General features: G+C 35.2%; 1 protein-coding gene across 3 annotated transcripts in view; it reads left to right on the forward strand.

Moving 5' to 3' along the window:
* Positions 1-18,310, forward strand: part of LOC145254815 (potassium channel subfamily T member 2-like) — a 534,670-nt gene that overhangs the window by 149,869 nt on the left and 366,491 nt on the right. For all 3 annotated transcript variants that reach the window (XM_080113638.1, XM_080113639.1, XM_080113636.1), the window contains exon 2: positions 12,044-12,123. In XM_080113638.1, the coding sequence (XP_079969764.1) occupies positions 12,044-12,123 (80 nt within the window). The remainder of the gene's footprint in view (positions 1-12,043; positions 12,124-18,310) is intronic.

The following is an 18,310-nucleotide window of genomic DNA, read 5'->3' on the forward strand; positions in this document are numbered from 1 at the left end:
AATGTTGGTATTTATATAAGTTTACCCTTGCTTGTATCAGGTAAATACCTCATTTACTTTGCCTTTTTATTTCTTATATATATATATATATATATATATATATATATATATATATATATATATATATATATATATATATATATTTAATTTTTTTTTTTTAATTTTCACCCCAAACAAGGCAAATTGCCACTTTGGTGTAGGGGGCTACTATCAGGGGCATCAACTACTGGGGTACTATGTAGGGATTTGGGCAGCAAGATGTTGGTTCACGTTACACTTGAACTTCTGCACGTCAGTACTGTTGGGGAAGTAGGGACCTGGAATGGAATTCGTAAGTCTAGCAGTTCTGGGGAAGAAACTATTGGAGTAGAAAGATCTTTTACATCTAGGGATCTCTACAATGTGGGGGTGGGATTTAGCAGCCTGTCGGGTTTATTGAGGGTGTTCACGTCATGGGAGCACAAGTGATTGCAGTTCGTCAGAGCATTCACCACTAAAATACTTGTAGAAAAGGCAGAGGGATGCAACATTTGGTCGATGGGACAGAGGCTGAAACTTAGATGCCAGTTCAGGGCCTATCAGGTTTGCGACTCTCTTTTGAACCTTGTCAAGGAGCGAGAGACTACTAGTAGCAGATGCACCAGCCCAAATGTGACAGCAATACTCCATACATGGGCGAATGGTGGCTTTATAGAGGTAAAGGATACTTTCGGGTGTTAGCAGTTGTCTAGCACGGTAGAGAGAGCCCACCTTTCTTGCAGCGGCCCTGGCAATCCCTTCAATGTAATTGTTCCAACTCATGTTTCCTGTGAACGTTAGGCCAAGGAGTTTGAAAGATGTACTCTCAGATAAAGAGTAGTTGGCCATTGCTATAGGTGGTAGAGAGGGTTTCTTGTAATTATTGAATGAAACTAGTTTAGTCTTGGCGGCATTGAACGTGACCAACCATTTTTGTCCCCATTCCACTACAGATTGGAGGTCTTCTTCTAGTGTTTCTGCCATTTCTTTAGAAATGTGTTCATTCGTCTTTCTGTCGTGCCTGCCATAGAGTGTAGTGTCATCAGCATATATACCCATCTCAGAGGCAATTTTGTCGGGGAGATCATTTATGAATATCAGGAACAATCGAGGTCCAAGGAGAGACCCCTGAGGCACTCCCGCATTTATATCATATTGTTTAGATGTACGACCGTCGAGAACAACCTGGATTTTTCTCTTATCTAAGAAGGATTTAATTATGTTAAGTATGCTACCAGTGATACCGTATGATCTAATTTTCCTGAGGAGACCCTCATGCCATACCCTGTCAAAAGCCTTAGATATATCTAGAGCTACCACTCTGCCCAGTGAATGGTATATACGTTCAGAGATTACAGTTAGGATGTCTGCTGTGGAACGGGCTTGTCTTAATCCATATTGTTTGTCAGTCAGAAATTTAGCATCTGTAAGGTGATGGACATATATGCGTGTGTGTGTGTGTGTGTGTGTGTGTGTGTGTAATCTTATCTCCGTTCTCATTTTCCCCTGATATCCACCTTTTTGTCTTTTTTCTTACTATCTTCCTTTCTACTTCTATTTCTGTTTTTTCTTATCAGATATCTTTCCCTTCTCTTTCTTTAATCAATCTACCTTTGATTTTTCTTCCACTCTTTTTTGTATCTGATCAATCTTTCTAACATTCTTTTTCTCCAATGTCCATTTCTCTGTTTATTTTCTAATCAGTTTAGTCGTCTAACCTCCCACTTTCTATTTCTCTAATTAATTTTTCTCTCTCTCTTTTTATATATATATATATATATATATATATATATATATATATATATATATATATATATATATATATTACCACAGTCGCAACCCACAAGAGCCATGACAACCAACAAACCGGAAGTCTAAGCCTCATCAGTTAGATACGTCCGAACTCGGGATTTAAAACACGAGTTTCTTGCATGCCCAAATAAGGGCAAAACTCAAGTCTTCAACTTTCAGTTTGTTGGCTGTCATGGCTCTTGTGAGCTGCGACGTTGCTTTACTGTGGAAATAATTATATCATATTTTACAGTCTGAAAATTATATATATATATATATATATATATATATATATATATATATATATATATATATATATATAACTTTCAGAATGTGAAAGATGATATAATTATTTCCACAGTAAAGCAACGCCATGACAGCCAACAAATATACATATATATATATATATATATATATATATATATATATATATATATAGTTTGTTTAATGACTTTCACTTTAGTCATCCTTTTTCTCTAAGCAGTCTGTCTTTCTCTTTCTATATCTCCTCATCTAAATAAGCTCTCTCTCTCTCTCCCTCTCTCTCTCTCTCTCTCTCTCTCTCTCCTTCTCTCTTTCTAATTATCTCAGGTTCATTTTTTATGACTTTCACTTCTCTCTTTCTTCTTTCATCTTTTCCTCTAAGCAGTTTATCTTTCTTTTCCTTTGTATAAATAATAACTGTTTTTGTCTTTCACAATTCCTTTCTTCAATCAATGTCTCCTTTCTCTAATCATATTTTAAATGCAACTGCGCATCCACATAAGAGGCTCTGTATGTCGGTTTGTCACACTTAAGTTTGAAATAGAAGTTTTAATTGTGTCCACACCTGGAATTTGAGTAAAGGTCACTATGACTCAGCAGCACTCCTTTTCCAGCAAAAAAAACGATCTGGTAACCAGCTGAAAACTAACCTGGAAACGATCTCTAAATCAATAGTTTATGGAATTCGACATTGAATATTGCAACTCCGGAGGTGGTGAATCGTCCAGGCTGGAATTGAATAATTCATGATGTAGCTGAATCATTGGGAAATCCTGACTCAAACTGCTCAGGGAGATAGTTATCACATACATATCATAGTAAAACTTTTATTGTTGTGTATTATTCTGATGTTAGTATTTTTTCATTTATAAATTTACAAAATAAATAAATACTCTTATAAATATTCTTATATAAGTATATAATCCTATGTATTTTCTGTAAATATTATATTCATTCTATTATAACATAAAAACGTCGCCACTGTTGTTCTATGCTTGATTGGTTCACTTGGGAACTTGTTTACATTGGACTTGAAGACGACAATATTCGAGTCAACTAGAAAGCAGACCACCAGAACAGAATTCCACGGGCAGTTCTAGGAAGGAAGCTTTGCTCATGGAATCCACGTTTAGATATAGGCACCGATAGAGTGTTGAAATTTATTGATAGGGATTTTGGCTAGACGAGTGTTTTTTTGTGAAAGATTGGCAAGGGGGGGCATAGATTGGAGCTCAGTCGAACACTTGCTATGAAAATAGCGATAGAGCAGAGACAAGCTTGCAACATCTCTTCCATGAGAAAGAGGTTGCAGAGAAGAGAAAAGGGCATCGCTTACTAGATTACGAAGTTGGTTTTGAACTCTGCTGAGGCAGGATACAGTACGCTGAGCAGCTCCTGCCTAGGTGTGGCAACAGTACTCCATCCTAGGACGCACTTGGCTCTTATTCAGGTAGAAAATTATATTAGCAGTGAGATATCTACTGGAGTGATAAAATTACCCAACTATTATTTAGTAACGGATTTGATGTATGTGCTCCATTTCAGATCAGGAATGAAGGTCAAACCAAGAAGTTTGTCTAAGCATGAAGCATCCTCAAGGCGAGAGCTGTTCATTTCAATAGGGACCAGATGTGAGTCAAGCCTTGATGTAGAAAGTGAGAAGCTTGATTTTAGATTCATTAATATTAACCAGCCACCTTTTTCCCCCGTTGTACCAAATGCCCAAGATCAGAGGAGAGAGAATCAGAGAGATCTTGGCCATTTCCGGCCTTTGACGTGTTGCGAGAGATTGTGGTGTCGTCTACATAAATATCTACGAATGATCTAAGAATGTGATTTGGGAGATCGTTGATGAAGATTAGGAAGAGAGTTGGGCACAGGATGGAACCTTGAGGGATACCAACGTTAATGAGTTTCTGATTTCTGCCCATCAACCACTGCTCTTAGAAGAGAGGAATGGACTTTTATTTAAACCCTTCAGTCATGGTTTAACAATACGATTATTTTAATTGGGAAACGTTCATCAATCTTCTTCAATGTACATCGATGTTTACCTGTTATAACACATTCAAAACGTATTCAATACACAGGAGAGTGTGACTCCCATACTTGTATTACATCAAATTTACTATTTATAATCATTTCAAAACGTTATAAATATATTGGACCAAAGAACTGAAGTGGTTAAAGTAGCTTATGCTATATATTATTAAAATAAGGATTATTGCCATTAATTTTAGTATTATTACTAGCTGGCCGCCTGGCATTGCCTGGCAATACACTTAAGTATGATATTTTAATTAATGCATATTTCGTATTTATTATTATACTAGCGAGGGGTATCCGGCGTTGCCCGGGTGTTTGTAGGTGTGTGTGAAAAAAACAGGTGCCCGTGAAAAAAAAAAGCCTTGACGACGCACAGTTGGAAAATAGTAAAGTGTGAAAAAAAACAGGTGCGCGTTTTTGATTGACGTGACGGCGATAGCTATTTAGCAGTTAGCATTTTTTGCGGGACAGTTTTTAATGAGGTCAATAAATCGGTTTGTTTGTTTTTAAAAACCCGCTCCCTCGTCTCAAAATGAAAGCTACCGTCTGATATGACGAAGTCGACATTGACCAAACGCACTGGCTCTGGACCTGTGGGTATTTATTTGCTCCCCCACCGAGCACATTAGGCACAAGGCCAATTTTTATTGTGAGGAGTCAAGGGAGGGGGAAGGAAAAAGGGGACCAGCTCCCGAGAGGAGGGAAATGGGAGTTGGTTAAAGGTCAAGCATGTGGGGTTGACCCCACATCTGGTCTTTGCTAGTCATAGCTAGTCATAGCATGCAGTATCTGTCGGAACAGATACTACACTTTGATCTTGTCCCCCCCCCGTGCCGCCGAAGCGGGGGTGGGTGGCTTTGGGCCTGTGATGTATTTATTTGCTCCCCCACCGAGCAAATTAGGCACAAGGCCAACTTTTAATGTGAGGAGTCAAGGGAGGGGGAAGGGAAAATGGGGACCAGCTCCCGAGAGGAGGGAAATGGGAGCCGGTTAAGGGTCAAGCATGTGGGGCTGCCCCCACATCTGGTCCCCGCCAGTCGCAGCTAGTCCTAGCTTGCAGTATCTGTCGGAACAGATGGTATTTATTTGCTCCCCCACCGAGCAAATTAGGCACAAGGCCGATTTTTAATGTGAGGAGTGAAGGGAGGGGGAAGGGGAAAAGGGGACCAGCTCCCGAGAGGTGGGAAATGGGAGCTGGTTAAAGGTCAGGCATGTGGGGTTGCCCCCACATCTGGTCTTTGCTAGTCATAGCTAGTCCTAGCTAGTCATAGCTTGCAGTATCTGTCGGAACAGATACTACACCTTGATCCTGTCAGCCGGACCCCCGAGGGGGTTTGGGCCTGTGATTAGAGTCGAGTTTCGCTTTTTTTTTATACCGAAAACCGAATGTAACGCATGCCGATGCGGGAAATGTCGAATAATTAACGTTTGAAAGTCAATAAAATTAAATAGACAGGCGAGCTCCGTGGTTAACTGCGAGATATTACAATTTATAGATGATATAAAAAGTTTTAAGAAGTTGTGAAGCGAGCGAGCGCTTCTCTGAAAGAAACCTTTTGTGGACATCGAGGAAAAGCGTACATACATACATTTTCGCTTTTATATTTATAGATTATATTGGATCCAATATATAGTAATGATTTATAAAGTTAAAAAAACAAAAATGACAGGTGTGCCACCACCGAGAATCGAAACCAAAGCGTTTAGCTCACGATTTACTTTTTCCTTTGACGTTAATGTCTGAGCTATGAAGGCATATTTGCTGCCAGGCTAAAAATTAAAACATGAACCAATAGCTATTACGTTACACAGGCATATTCATCATGCCGTCGTTCGACCTTCACCTGGCAAATTCATTTTTTTTTTTCATTTTCACACTTTTACACCAATTTTCTCTGGCTAAAACCCAAATATAAAGTTTCGCATGGATTTGAATACCCTATATATTAAGTTTCATGGCTGCAAACCAAAAACTGACAGATGAGTTTGGTAGGTAAAATTTTTTAAACAAATATACGCATATATAAATATATATAGAAAGAGGTTTGTGTTTACTATAACCTTTTACGCAAATATTACGCAAGTATAAATCATGTAGCATATCTGCATGAATATAATTACACGTAATAGTTAAATAAAGATGATCATCCCATAAGAAAACCGAAAAAACTAATAGGGAATTAATTCAAATGAATGTTTAAAAGAACGTGCAAATTAGCTAGATCTTTTACTGGTGAATGCAACTCCACGACCCATATATAACAAAGTTGTATTATCTTTTTAAATAAAAATAATCAATAACAATTAAATCGCAAACGAGACTGTTCTAATCAAATATTGTGCCGGTGCGTTATTATTTCTGATACAAAATGCATTACTAAAATCCATACATATAATATCTGTAAATGCCCTCATCCACCGAATATTCATTGATGTCAATAGTTTCCAAAATATTAGATAACTCGCAGACTTCTTCAGAATACTGCACAATCACGTTGACACACCGGTTCTCACCAGATCACCGAAGTTAAGCAACGTTGAGCGTGGCCAGTACCAGATGGGTGACCATTTGGGAAGGCTAGGCGCTGTATGTACCTTCTGGGAAGGTTGGGCGTGGGGCCAGCACCCTCACCCTGTAAAAAGAACTCCTCGCTACATAAGCATCTAAAAAGTTGTAGATGTCCCTCCAGGGACTCAAGGGCTATGAATGAAGACTTCTTCAGCTTGCTTTACTATTCATTACTTAAAGTCGTTGAAACGTTCCTCCTCTCGCTCTCTCTTTCTCTCTCTATCCATCTATTTATCTCTCTCTATCTATCTTGGTTAGAAAAGAAGACAAAATTGATCAATAAGAAGAATAAACTAATTAATAAGAAAAGAAAAAACAATTAATATCAAAACAAGATTAACTGATAACAAAACAATAAACTGAACTCCAATCTCTGGCGTCCCCCCCCCCTCGCCAATCTTTCACGATAAACACCCGCCTAGCTGAAACTACTGTCAAAAATTTTCCCCACTCCTTACTGTGCCAAAATCAAAACGTAGATTCCATGAACAAAGCTTCTTTCTCAGAATTGCACGCCTGTGGAACTCTGTTCCGGTTGTCTGTTTCCCGCCTGACTACAACCTGGATGTCTTCAAGTCCAATGTGAACAAATTCCTGATGAACCGCCTCCTTAAGTAAAACACTTTATCAGATCTCCAACATTAACGTACTGTACACACAATAACCCTTATCTCCGAGTGGCTTCCGGGCCTTGATAAGTGGTGACTATTGTAAAAAAATAAATAAATAAATAAAATTCTCTCTCTCTCTCTCTCTTTATCTCTTTCTCTTTCTATCTGTGTCTTGTTTTAAAACAACAACAACAACAACAACAATAATAATAATAATAATAAAAAGACGAAGAAGAAGGAGGAGGGAATATTTTTTGTATTTTTATGAAAAGGTAAAGAAATCCCTTTATTACTTTTTTCAAAAATTATCATTAAGGTTAGGCCTCTGTTTATTTTCTCATAAAATTAAATTTGCATATGTGATTATTCTTTTTTTCTTTTATTACTATCAGTTATTATTAAGATTAAGCCTCGTCTTCTTCTTCTTTACTCATATAATTATATTTGCATTTTTAATTATCAAAACAAGATGGGCACACACATACGTTCATTTTATCATCTGGATGTTGATTGACAAGAGAAGAAACTATGTTAGCTTACAGTTTATATCATGCTTTATAAAAATACGTGGTTTCTAAAGAGCGTCTGATCTGTAATTACTTTTAAAATAGAGCCCCTTTTTATGTAGTAATATTAATAGGATAGCACGTGTCTTATTTATTTTGTGTGTCACGATTACATTCTAGTGACTGTTGTTTAATTGTTATGCACTTCCATTTCTTGTGATAAATAATTTCTTCTTAAGTTTTGGTTTCGGTTTCAATTGTAGCTGATAGCACTCCAATAATCTAAGTAATTTTATCAAAAATTCTTCAAAAGCTTTGCTTTCGGTTTTCATTACAGCTGAAGGAACTCAAGTTATATATATATATGTACACATATATTTTTTTTTTAATAAATTTTGGTTTCGATTCAAGCTGATGCATTCAAGTCATATCGATATATATATATATATATATTTTTTTTTTTTGAAATCGCAACTTTATAATATATAAAAATCGATAGAACGGTAACTTTATAATAATATAAACGAAATCTGCAAGAATTAAAATATATTTAAGCATACTTTACGACCGGGCTGTGCCGGGCGTCCCTGGTAGCTTAGATAAATACTTTTGCAGTTTTAACAAAAGAGATACAATTTACAGAATGCGAATATCAATATATTACATATGAATCAGTCATCTATAGAATTTCTACAGGTCCCGATAGTATTACAATTGCTGTTTTCCAAATACATGAAATCTGTTCATATTCTATACATTTTTAAATAATTCAACTATTGTATTGATGAAACTTCCATTTGATGACAAGTACTTAAATAATTTAGGATGTATTTCATACTTTTAACTTCCAACTTAGATAATAACAGTGTTATTTATTTAGGTCCTTCTTTTAGTTAATTTGTAGAATTCACTCTGGCTTGTTTTTCCTTGCAATCTTGTCTGCTACAAATTCATCACTAATTTTGTTGTAATAATTATTTCCTCTGGTGAATTAGTGTTAGAATATGTGTTATTTTATTTCATAGCTCATGTATTAAACGTATACTCCAAACATATCCAACAGTAAAACGAAAAGTTTATCACCAAAATATGATAAACAACTTTATACTTGACAATTATGAAAGACAAACATCGAACATTATACAAAACAATAAAAGATATTTAACTCTTTAACTACTTTAAGATGAGAGTATTGCTTACCAATACAGGAGAAGGGGCAGATTCTTCAATTTGTGGAAGTCCCACAGGAGAGGGCTGACGGCAGTGAATTCTTAATACTCTCTGATTCCTTTGGGGCACAATCAAGAGAAAACAGTTAGTGGGGTTCAGAACTGGTGCACCACCATAATCAAGGCCGACATTTTTAACATTCAGAACTACTGCTGCTGTTGTTATTGTTAAGCATGTCGGGCTTCTACATAGAGCTCACAAGGATCGTGCCTCAGGATGTCCGGTCTGCATGAAGTCCTCCTCATTGGTCGCAGCTATTTGTTAACCTGCAAAATTGCAGGTTTTTACTCTTTGTACATAGAACAATAGGGTTCAATGGTTGCGTGTGAAATGGGAGACGTTTTAGCCCAGAACAGACAGGAACAATTTCACTCCATTGATTTACAGTTCCACATCTGACAAGTCTTTGCTTGCCACATTTAGAGGCAAAGACAACGAGAGGACGACGGATCCTGATGCCGATTCATCCTTTTGCCACTCCTGCGACTATGATGAGAAAAGGTTGTATTTTAGGGGTTGCTGTTGCTGATTCATATATTTCCTTGTCTTCATTTTCATAACAACTTTCCTTGACAAAACTCCTCTAAAGAATGGATTAAGAAAAATAAAATTTGCTTGTAGATCAACTGTTTCAACTGTTTCAGTTATTTAATCTGTTTTATCTTTTTTTTTTTTGACTGTACTAACAATTTTGCCAATTTTATTTTATTTTACATATATGAATAATGGTTTATAGTTGCATTTAATATATCTAACCATCTTATTTTCATGTTTACATTTTTTATTATTATTAAATACTGATATTTAATCTTCATTTTGGTTTACTGAAAGCATTTTAATAGTTTTAAATACTTGATATAATTCTAAGCTTTATATCACATTCTTTTACAAGATAGCTGATTACCTCCCCTAGTTAATTTTTAGCATGGTGAGTGTTGGAGTAAAGGGGTATCCGTCTTAATTATAATTAAAGTTTGGTTGTGATAGAAAATCCACCCGACTCCATATTTAAAATAATTAGATATATTAAATATGGAGTTGATTCATAGAGGAAATACGGAGACGATAAAATTGAAGATTACAGAAAATAACTTTCGTTTTGGTATGTTAAAAAGAAAATTAAAAACAGCTAAAAATCAATGTTTTAAAAGAAGGGGGGGGGGCATTGCGCATCTTTTTAGATTTTATTTTATCGTGGTCCAGCAACAAAAGATCCATTATAAAATCAGCCACCACACTCCTAAAGTTCAACTGATTAAAAAGCAGAAAAAGAACCAGACTGCGCATGTATTACAAGTAATGCAACAAATTGTATTCCTGCACTGAGACATCCAATTTACCGATGTATGTACCAATTACCTAGTGATAAACCTCGCCTAATTACACCAAGAGAAAATAGTACATCAAAATATGTGGCTGCTTTTAGAGAATTATATAATAATTTAATGAATATTTTCTATTATATATTTTATCTTTTTATGCAATTCTGATATTTCATTAACATGTAAAGTATTAGAACTATAATTCCAATCGACATTTTCTCTTTTTACTGACACAAAATTATCTAAAATCTTTTACTAGTTTTTGTTGTTTATTCATATAATCAAGGTCTGTTTTAAAATTTAACTTCTATTTCAATACATTCAATACATTTTAAAGCAGATTTTACAAATATAAACAAACTCACCTTATAGTTCTATGAACTTCATATCTTTTATTAAATACTTATAATGAGTTAGTTGTTGTTTGTTGTTTCTTCCCTAGTCGTCGAGTTGAATGTGTCGTTGTAGGGTCGAGAGTATGTTTGCGAGTCAACGCGACGAACAGGACTCTAGCACGGCTACCGAGAGAGTAGGCCGGTGGACATGACAGTGTGACGTCATTACCAGATCAACATGTAGGTAAAGGTGCCTAAAGTTTCCGGTGTTTTAATACTCTTTTTAAAATGCTGTCATATAGTATTGACAGTAACAGTTCGACAAATCTTACCTACATTGCCTGCCGGCATTCTTTTAGTTAACATATCTATCTCTAGTGAGCTGTATCTCTCTTTTGTAGGTAGGAACTCTCGTTGGCTCTCGCCAGCGAGATTGGAATCCCGCAGCCAAAATGTCATTCCGCTACATATTCATTATTTAAAAAAATCTTCGCCCAGTGTAATTTTTTTAAAATTGTTTGTCACTCCTTCATATTTAATAGCTTCTGTGTAATAATATAGTCTTTCGTGTTTTAAATAAAACCGAATTAATGATCAATATTTCGTAAATTATAATCTTCAACAATTATAATTTTTTTTTATTCAATTTTCATCCCCAAACAAGGTATAGTGCCACTTTGAAGTAGGGGGCTACTATTGGGGATATAAGTTGCATGGATATTATGAAGGGAGATGAGAAGCAAGATGTCTGTTCACATTACACTTGAACTTCTGCATGTCAGTACAGGAAGTTCCAAAGTCTAACAGTTCTGGGGAAAAAACTATTGGAATAGAAGGCTTTCTTGCAACTAGGGATCTCTACTGTGTAGGGGTGGGATTTAGCTGCTTGTCGGGTTTGTTGGGGGTATTTACGTCTAGGGGGCACAAGTGTTTGTAGTTCGTCAGAGCATTCACAATGCAAATACTTGTAGAATGTATTGATCTTACATAAATAATATCTCATTTAATTGTGCTTCTAGTCTCTATTTACTTACCTTCTTACGAGGACAGAAACACAAGATGAGTTTTAATGTAGGAAAATAACAATTTCTCAAAAGCAAATACTCTCTATCAGGCGCTCAGTCTAAAAAGGATTTCTACTTCATTGACTGAAGATAGAACAGATAGAACTATTCGTTGCTCCTAAGCAAAAAAAAAAAGAAGCCCAATAATATTCGCCATCAATAGTTAGATTAGGAGATATCAGCATACGTACTACATAAAAATAAATCTCTTATTGTTATTAAGTTGTTTTATTTATTTATTTCTAATGCAAATATTTAACATTTTCCTCTTTTTTTTTCTCTTTCAGGGTCAGGGTTGAATTTTTTACCAATGAAAAATCCTTCAAAGAAAGGTTACAACTTTACTTCATAAAAAATCAGCGGTCAAGTAAGTATCTGTCAAATATTTCAATATCGATCTCATTTGTACCCAAATGCTACTTGGATAATCTATCGAAAATACTCAGCACTATCAGGGAGCAAAACGTAGATTCCATGAACAAATCTTCTTTCTTAGAACCGCACGCCTGTGTAACTCTGTTCCGTTTTCCTGCTTTCCAACTGACTACAATATGGTAATGGATACCTTTTGAAAAGTAATAAATAACTAACTAATAAAATTTGATATTTGAAACGTGGAAGTTTATTATACCACAGTATATATGCTCTGGAACCCAATAAAAAGGCATTCATTGAGCTTGGATTTTTTTCAAAATTTACAAAATTCATATAAACAAAGATCTTTTTGATTATAAAATCTTTAAATAAAGTTTTTTATAATGAAAAAGATTGGGTTTTTTTATATAAAAATTTAGTAAATTTTGAAAAAAGTCTAAGGATAAATGAGAAGGAACGGCGGAGTATGTCGGTTACATGAACCAGTTGTCCAAAATAGTGCTTTTAAGGTAAACATCTGAAGAGTATGTGACTAAATATGCAGCAATAACATAATTTTGTAGGGTTATTATTTAAAATTATAAAAAATTCTATTTATATTGTTTAAAATTTAAAATAAAAAAGGTTTAACTTGTTTAAAATTATATAAAAACTTCTATTTATATTGTTTAAATTTTTTCGCCTGAAGGTCATTAATTTTTTGTTATTATTTTACTTCAGTCGAAGTTCTCTGAAATCAAGTAGCTTCACATTCACTTCTTGGAGATAACACTTGATTTCTATATGGCATACATAAATATGTGAATATTTCATTTAATTTCTCCTTACCCTCTGAACCATTGGATTAGTAAGAGGTTCAGAACATTACTTTTTCTATTAATTTATTTTTAGCCAAGTATAAACGTGGATTTATAAGATAAAAAAAATCCAACCTTGATCGCCCTTCGGGGCCCGTGGCGCAGTTGATAGAGACGTTGAATCTCTACAGTTCCAGATGAGCATTGTCAGCAATTAAAACAGTGAATTTACTATTTCATCTGATTAATCATTAATCGGCACAATCATGTTGACACATCGGTTCTCGCCAGATCACTGAAGTTAAGCAACATTGAGCCTGACCAGTGCCAGATGAGTGGAGTGACCAATTAGGAAGGCGAGGCGTTGTATGCACCGTGAGATAAAATAACAGGTTGAGAAACTGGTGCGGTCTATCCTCCTCTTGAAGGTAGATGGGGTTCCCTTAAGCCGTAGTAGGCACCCTGTCTAGTGACTGTGTCACGATAAAAAATACCCTTGATAGCCTTGGCGAAGCATCAAGTATTCAGCTACCGACAAGATTCAAATTACACTACAAACTCGTGTGAGTTCAGTCTCGGGTATAGCCGTGCTGGATGGATGGAATCATACTGCATGAATAATAAGACTATCCGTGACCCGTTGGGTCAGTATATGTTATAGCTAGCTATGGAATAGTAAGTATACAGAATTAATGTATAAACGTGACGGAAAGAAAATATTTTTAACAATTATATAAATGGATCAAGAATATATATATATATATAAATATTAATATTTGAATTTGAATGGGCTTTTGATGGAGGATGCCTTCAGGGTAAATGTTTTCGCATGCTTCATTTCCGTTAAGGGAATTTTCTTTAAACAATGTTCTATTGTCAAAGTGTCTTTTATTCAAGAAGTCTGAAGAAAGGCTCGTTATGTCAAAATTTTAAAACGCCATAATGCTTGAAATTGTCCAACTGGTATTGAAACAATTGTAACTTAAAATGAAATGCACTTTTTGCTGCGGTCAATTCCTTTTTTGAAGTCTTGGTTTTGTTAAAACAATATATATATATATATATATATATATATATATATATATATATATATATATATATATATATTGAGGGAATTAGACCAGCAGTCTAAAAAGCGGAGTTTATTTTAATGTATTTGTAAATGCATTAATACTATTAAAAGAAAACAGTGCTCGTTGTAATATAGATATATAATAAGCTCAATAGGCATAGATATCCTAGAGCTATTTTAATATTAAGTAAAATGATTCCTAATTTAGAATTAAAAATCGGTTTCAAAAGGAAAAACAAACAAAATCAATAAATTGTACGATCATTTCGGAAACGATGTTTTTCTTGAAATAGACAATACGTCTTGAACAATAATTTTTTCATTTGATTTTCTAAAACAAATCTCCTCATCAGCAAAAATAGTGGGGGGGGGGTGGATAAAGACACGAAAAATAAAACTAGCATTTTTTAAGTAAGGCAGATATATCTGGGAAATATTTTTAAAAAATAAAGAAAAAAGTTACTTATTTGCATGTTGATAAACAAAATAAAATAAGAAAAATGAAAAAATAAAATAAAAAATAAAAATGAAATCGGGTGGAAAAGTAAGGTTAAGAGGGTATATCTTTAATATTTCTAATAAAATATATATATATATATATATATATATATATATATATATATATATATAACTTTTATTCGCCCACTTTTAAAGCCCGTAAGTATCTTAGTCCATCCATGCATTGGCATGTTAAATGTAGTTTATGAATATATATATATATTGTTACATAACAGAAACATTCGTGTGAAAGTATATTAAAATGAAAAATATAGATAAATAGATTTCTCTGAGTCGTTTCAACAGTAAACCTAATTGTGTGTGTGTGTGTTTGTGTGTGTGTGTGTGTGTGTGTGTTTGTTTGTGTGTGTGTGTGTGTGTGTGTGTGTGTGTGTGTGTGTGTGTGTGTGTGTGTGTGTGTGATAATCTTCACTTGATTTTATATACATAAATAAAAAATATAAATTGGCGAATGTTTTATTGGGTTATTTTTTGTTATGATAAGGTGCAGCGAACTAAATATTATGGTATCCGTTCGATGCAAAGTTGTTGTTTGTCCGTCGAAACGACGAGAAACATCTGATCATCCTGTAGTGTGTGTGTGAGGGGGGGGGCTTATCATCGGTGAGTGCGGATATGGCTGATAAGCCCAGTCTTTACTTGAAAAGCTCTATTGCAGTGAGAACAGGGAATCCTAGCAGATGCACAGTTAGGAATTAATACATATTAGTCACCACAATACCACATTACTCTATAAGTGACGTCATACAAATTTTAAGGTACGGATGACCAACACTGTATATAATGTAGCTTTTTTTTTAAGCAAATATAAAAATAGTTTTATTCAAACAGTCTTTTTTGAATTTCTGGAAAAAAAAAACAGTTCATAAATATTTTTTATAACAGTCATATTTTTAATATTTGGTGTTAAAAAACTTACTAACATCCCTGATGGTTGATAAAAAAAAAAACAGTTCATAAACATATTTTTATCATAAAGTTAACAATTTTGTTATAAAAGTTGTTATAATATCTGTCGTATAATAGGGTAGATATTTATTTGCTGCCCACCACAGCAAAATGTGGCACAAGGCCGGCCCCTCACCTGTTGGGCTGAGTGTGTGCATACGAGTACTTCTACCCTGTCTCCCTGCAACTGAAGCCGTTAGGAGACACATCCCATCCTCCCGGAGTATAATGGGGTAGATATTTAATTGCTGTGCACCGCAGCAAAATAGGGCACAAGGCCGGAAAGTGCAGAACAGGCAAGCTCCCCTAAAGAAGGGGCACTCTTGCCTCAACAAAAATTTCCTGGGCACACCCGTCGGCATTCCCCGGTAGGGGCGCCTCAGGCGACAAGCAATTAGCTTACCTCACCGGAAAGCCCGGTGGCAAGGCCTGGGAGGGTGGACCTCCTAGGTAGTACCCAAGCGGTGTACCTCAGTCCGACAGGTGCTGGGCCGGTTCCCGGCCCCTCACCTGTCGGGCTGAGTGACAAGAACGGATCGAGTACTCTACCCTGTCTCCCTGCAACCAAAGCCACTAGAAGACACATCCCATCATACCAGAGTATAATGGGGTATGATTCCGCACAGTCGGGAGATTCTATTTATAAACGATGCTACTAGGAACTGACAAATCGAATGTATTCACGTTCTGCTACCAACCAATCAGAAACCAGAATTGCTCCATAAAGATTAAACTTTTCTGTAGCAATTTCGCATATGAATCGGAAGAATCTTTTGCTCTGTGGATTCCAACTCAAGAACTGTCTACTACAAACCAGTCAACTGCCGGGACTTATGTAGAACAATGAACCATCAGCAACTGTTCTGTCTACTACAAACCAGTCACCTCTCAGGACTTGTGTAGAACAACGAACCATTGGAAACTGTTCTGAAACTAAACATGGCTTACACTTTTAGAAAAGTTTAACTAAAGACTGAATAAAACTTTTCCTTTAATATGATGACCTTTACAGCTATCGGGTATGCTGAAAACGAATATGGCATTTAAATTTTACGCAAATAAGTAGTTTTCCGGATATAATGTGTCCCAATTCCTGCTATCAACTCTGATAATATTACACAGGTTGGAACTACGTCCGACAGTCCCGATAATTAATTCATGGATCCTACCAGAAATACATCTGATTCAAATTTTTCACAAGTACAAAAATTTCTGTTCGTATTGTTTAAAATTAAAAATGAAAAGTTTATATTGTTTAAAATTATAAAAAGTTCTGTTTATATTGTTTAAATTTTAAAAAAAGTTCTGTATATATTGTTTAAATTTTTTTAAAAAGTTCTGTATATATTGTTTAAATTTTTAAAAAAAGTTCTGTATATATTGTTTAAATTTTTTTTAAAAGTTCTGTATATATTGTTTAAAATAAAAAAATGTTTATTATTTTTTCAAAAGTTCTGTTCATATTTATTTTTGAAAAAGAAGTTCTGCTTATTTGAAATTGTTAACTTCTTAAATACTAATATCATTGTTTACATATTGTTTGCATACTAACATACCAATGATTAGGGGTATTTAGTTCCTTTTATGTGATATAGGAATCGAGAGTATTTTGCCACTCAACCTCCAATCTTGCTCGTGCTTTTTTTTTTTTTATTTGTAACGGAAACCAATTTATAAAAAATATTTTCGGTTTTATTTATTTATTTATTTATTTATATTCGTTTTGTTCATTTTAAGAGCATAGAAAAATAAAATTTATAAATCCATTTAAAAATAAATAAAATAAGAAAGACATTCCGTAAATTGTCGATTTAAAAAAAAGAAGAAGCTTTTTATGACTTTGTTTTTATTTATTTACACATGCGCATCGGAAAGCGGAACGGGAAAGACCGTTTTACGCACCCACGCAAGACGATTTGAGTTTTATAATATAACTAGATAATGAGCCTTGCAACGTCGCTTTATCTATATTATATTTCTCTTAGTTTCTCCGTCTGTCTGTTCATTCCACCTTTTTTCGGAAACTACTGAGCAATTCTGGCTGAAATTTTGCATGGACTTTTGCTATGATAAGGTGCAGCGAACTACGTATTATCGTATCTGTTCGATACACAGTAAGGGATTAAGAGAAATTAGTAGGGATTAGTCACCACAATACCACATTTATTCTAAAAGTTTTCTCGGAAACTACTGCACTACTCTGAAATTTTGTATGGATCTTTGCTATGAGAGTTGAAAGCCATGTTTAGTTTTAGAACAGGTTCGTTGTTCTATGCAAATCCTGGAGATGACGAGTTCTCAGTAGACATCTGTTCTGTACAGGTTCCGGACTTTATAATTTTATACCCAAAGAGCAAGAGATTTTTCTCGCGTTGACACGAAAAAAACATATGCAAGGTTGCTAAGAAAAGGTTTAATTTTTATGGAGCAATTCTGGTTTCTGATTGGTTGGTAGCAGAACGTGAATTAATTTGATTCGTCGGTTCTTAGCAGCAGTGTTTATAAACAGAATATCCCAACTGTGAGGGACCATACACCATTATAAGCCTCTTATGATGGGATGTGTCACCTAGCAGCTTCAGCTGCAGGGAGACATGGTAGTAGTACACCTCAAGCATCCGTTCTTGACACTCAGCCCGACAGATGAGGGGCCGGGAACCAGCCCAGCACCTGTCGGACTGAGGTATACCATCTGGGTATCACCTAGGAGGTCCACCCTCCCAGGCCTTGTCACCCAGCTTTCAGGTGGGACAAGTTTATTGCTTGTCGCCTGAGGAGCCCCGACCGGAGAATGCCAACGGGTGTACTCAGGCAATTTTTGCAATTGCGAGAATGCCCCTCCT

This window comes from Euprymna scolopes, chromosome 30, assembly GCF_053919585.1.
Source record: "Euprymna scolopes isolate OS-2025 chromosome 30, ASM5391958v1, whole genome shotgun sequence".
NCBI classification, from domain to species: domain Eukaryota; kingdom Metazoa; phylum Mollusca; class Cephalopoda; order Sepiida; family Sepiolidae; genus Euprymna; species Euprymna scolopes.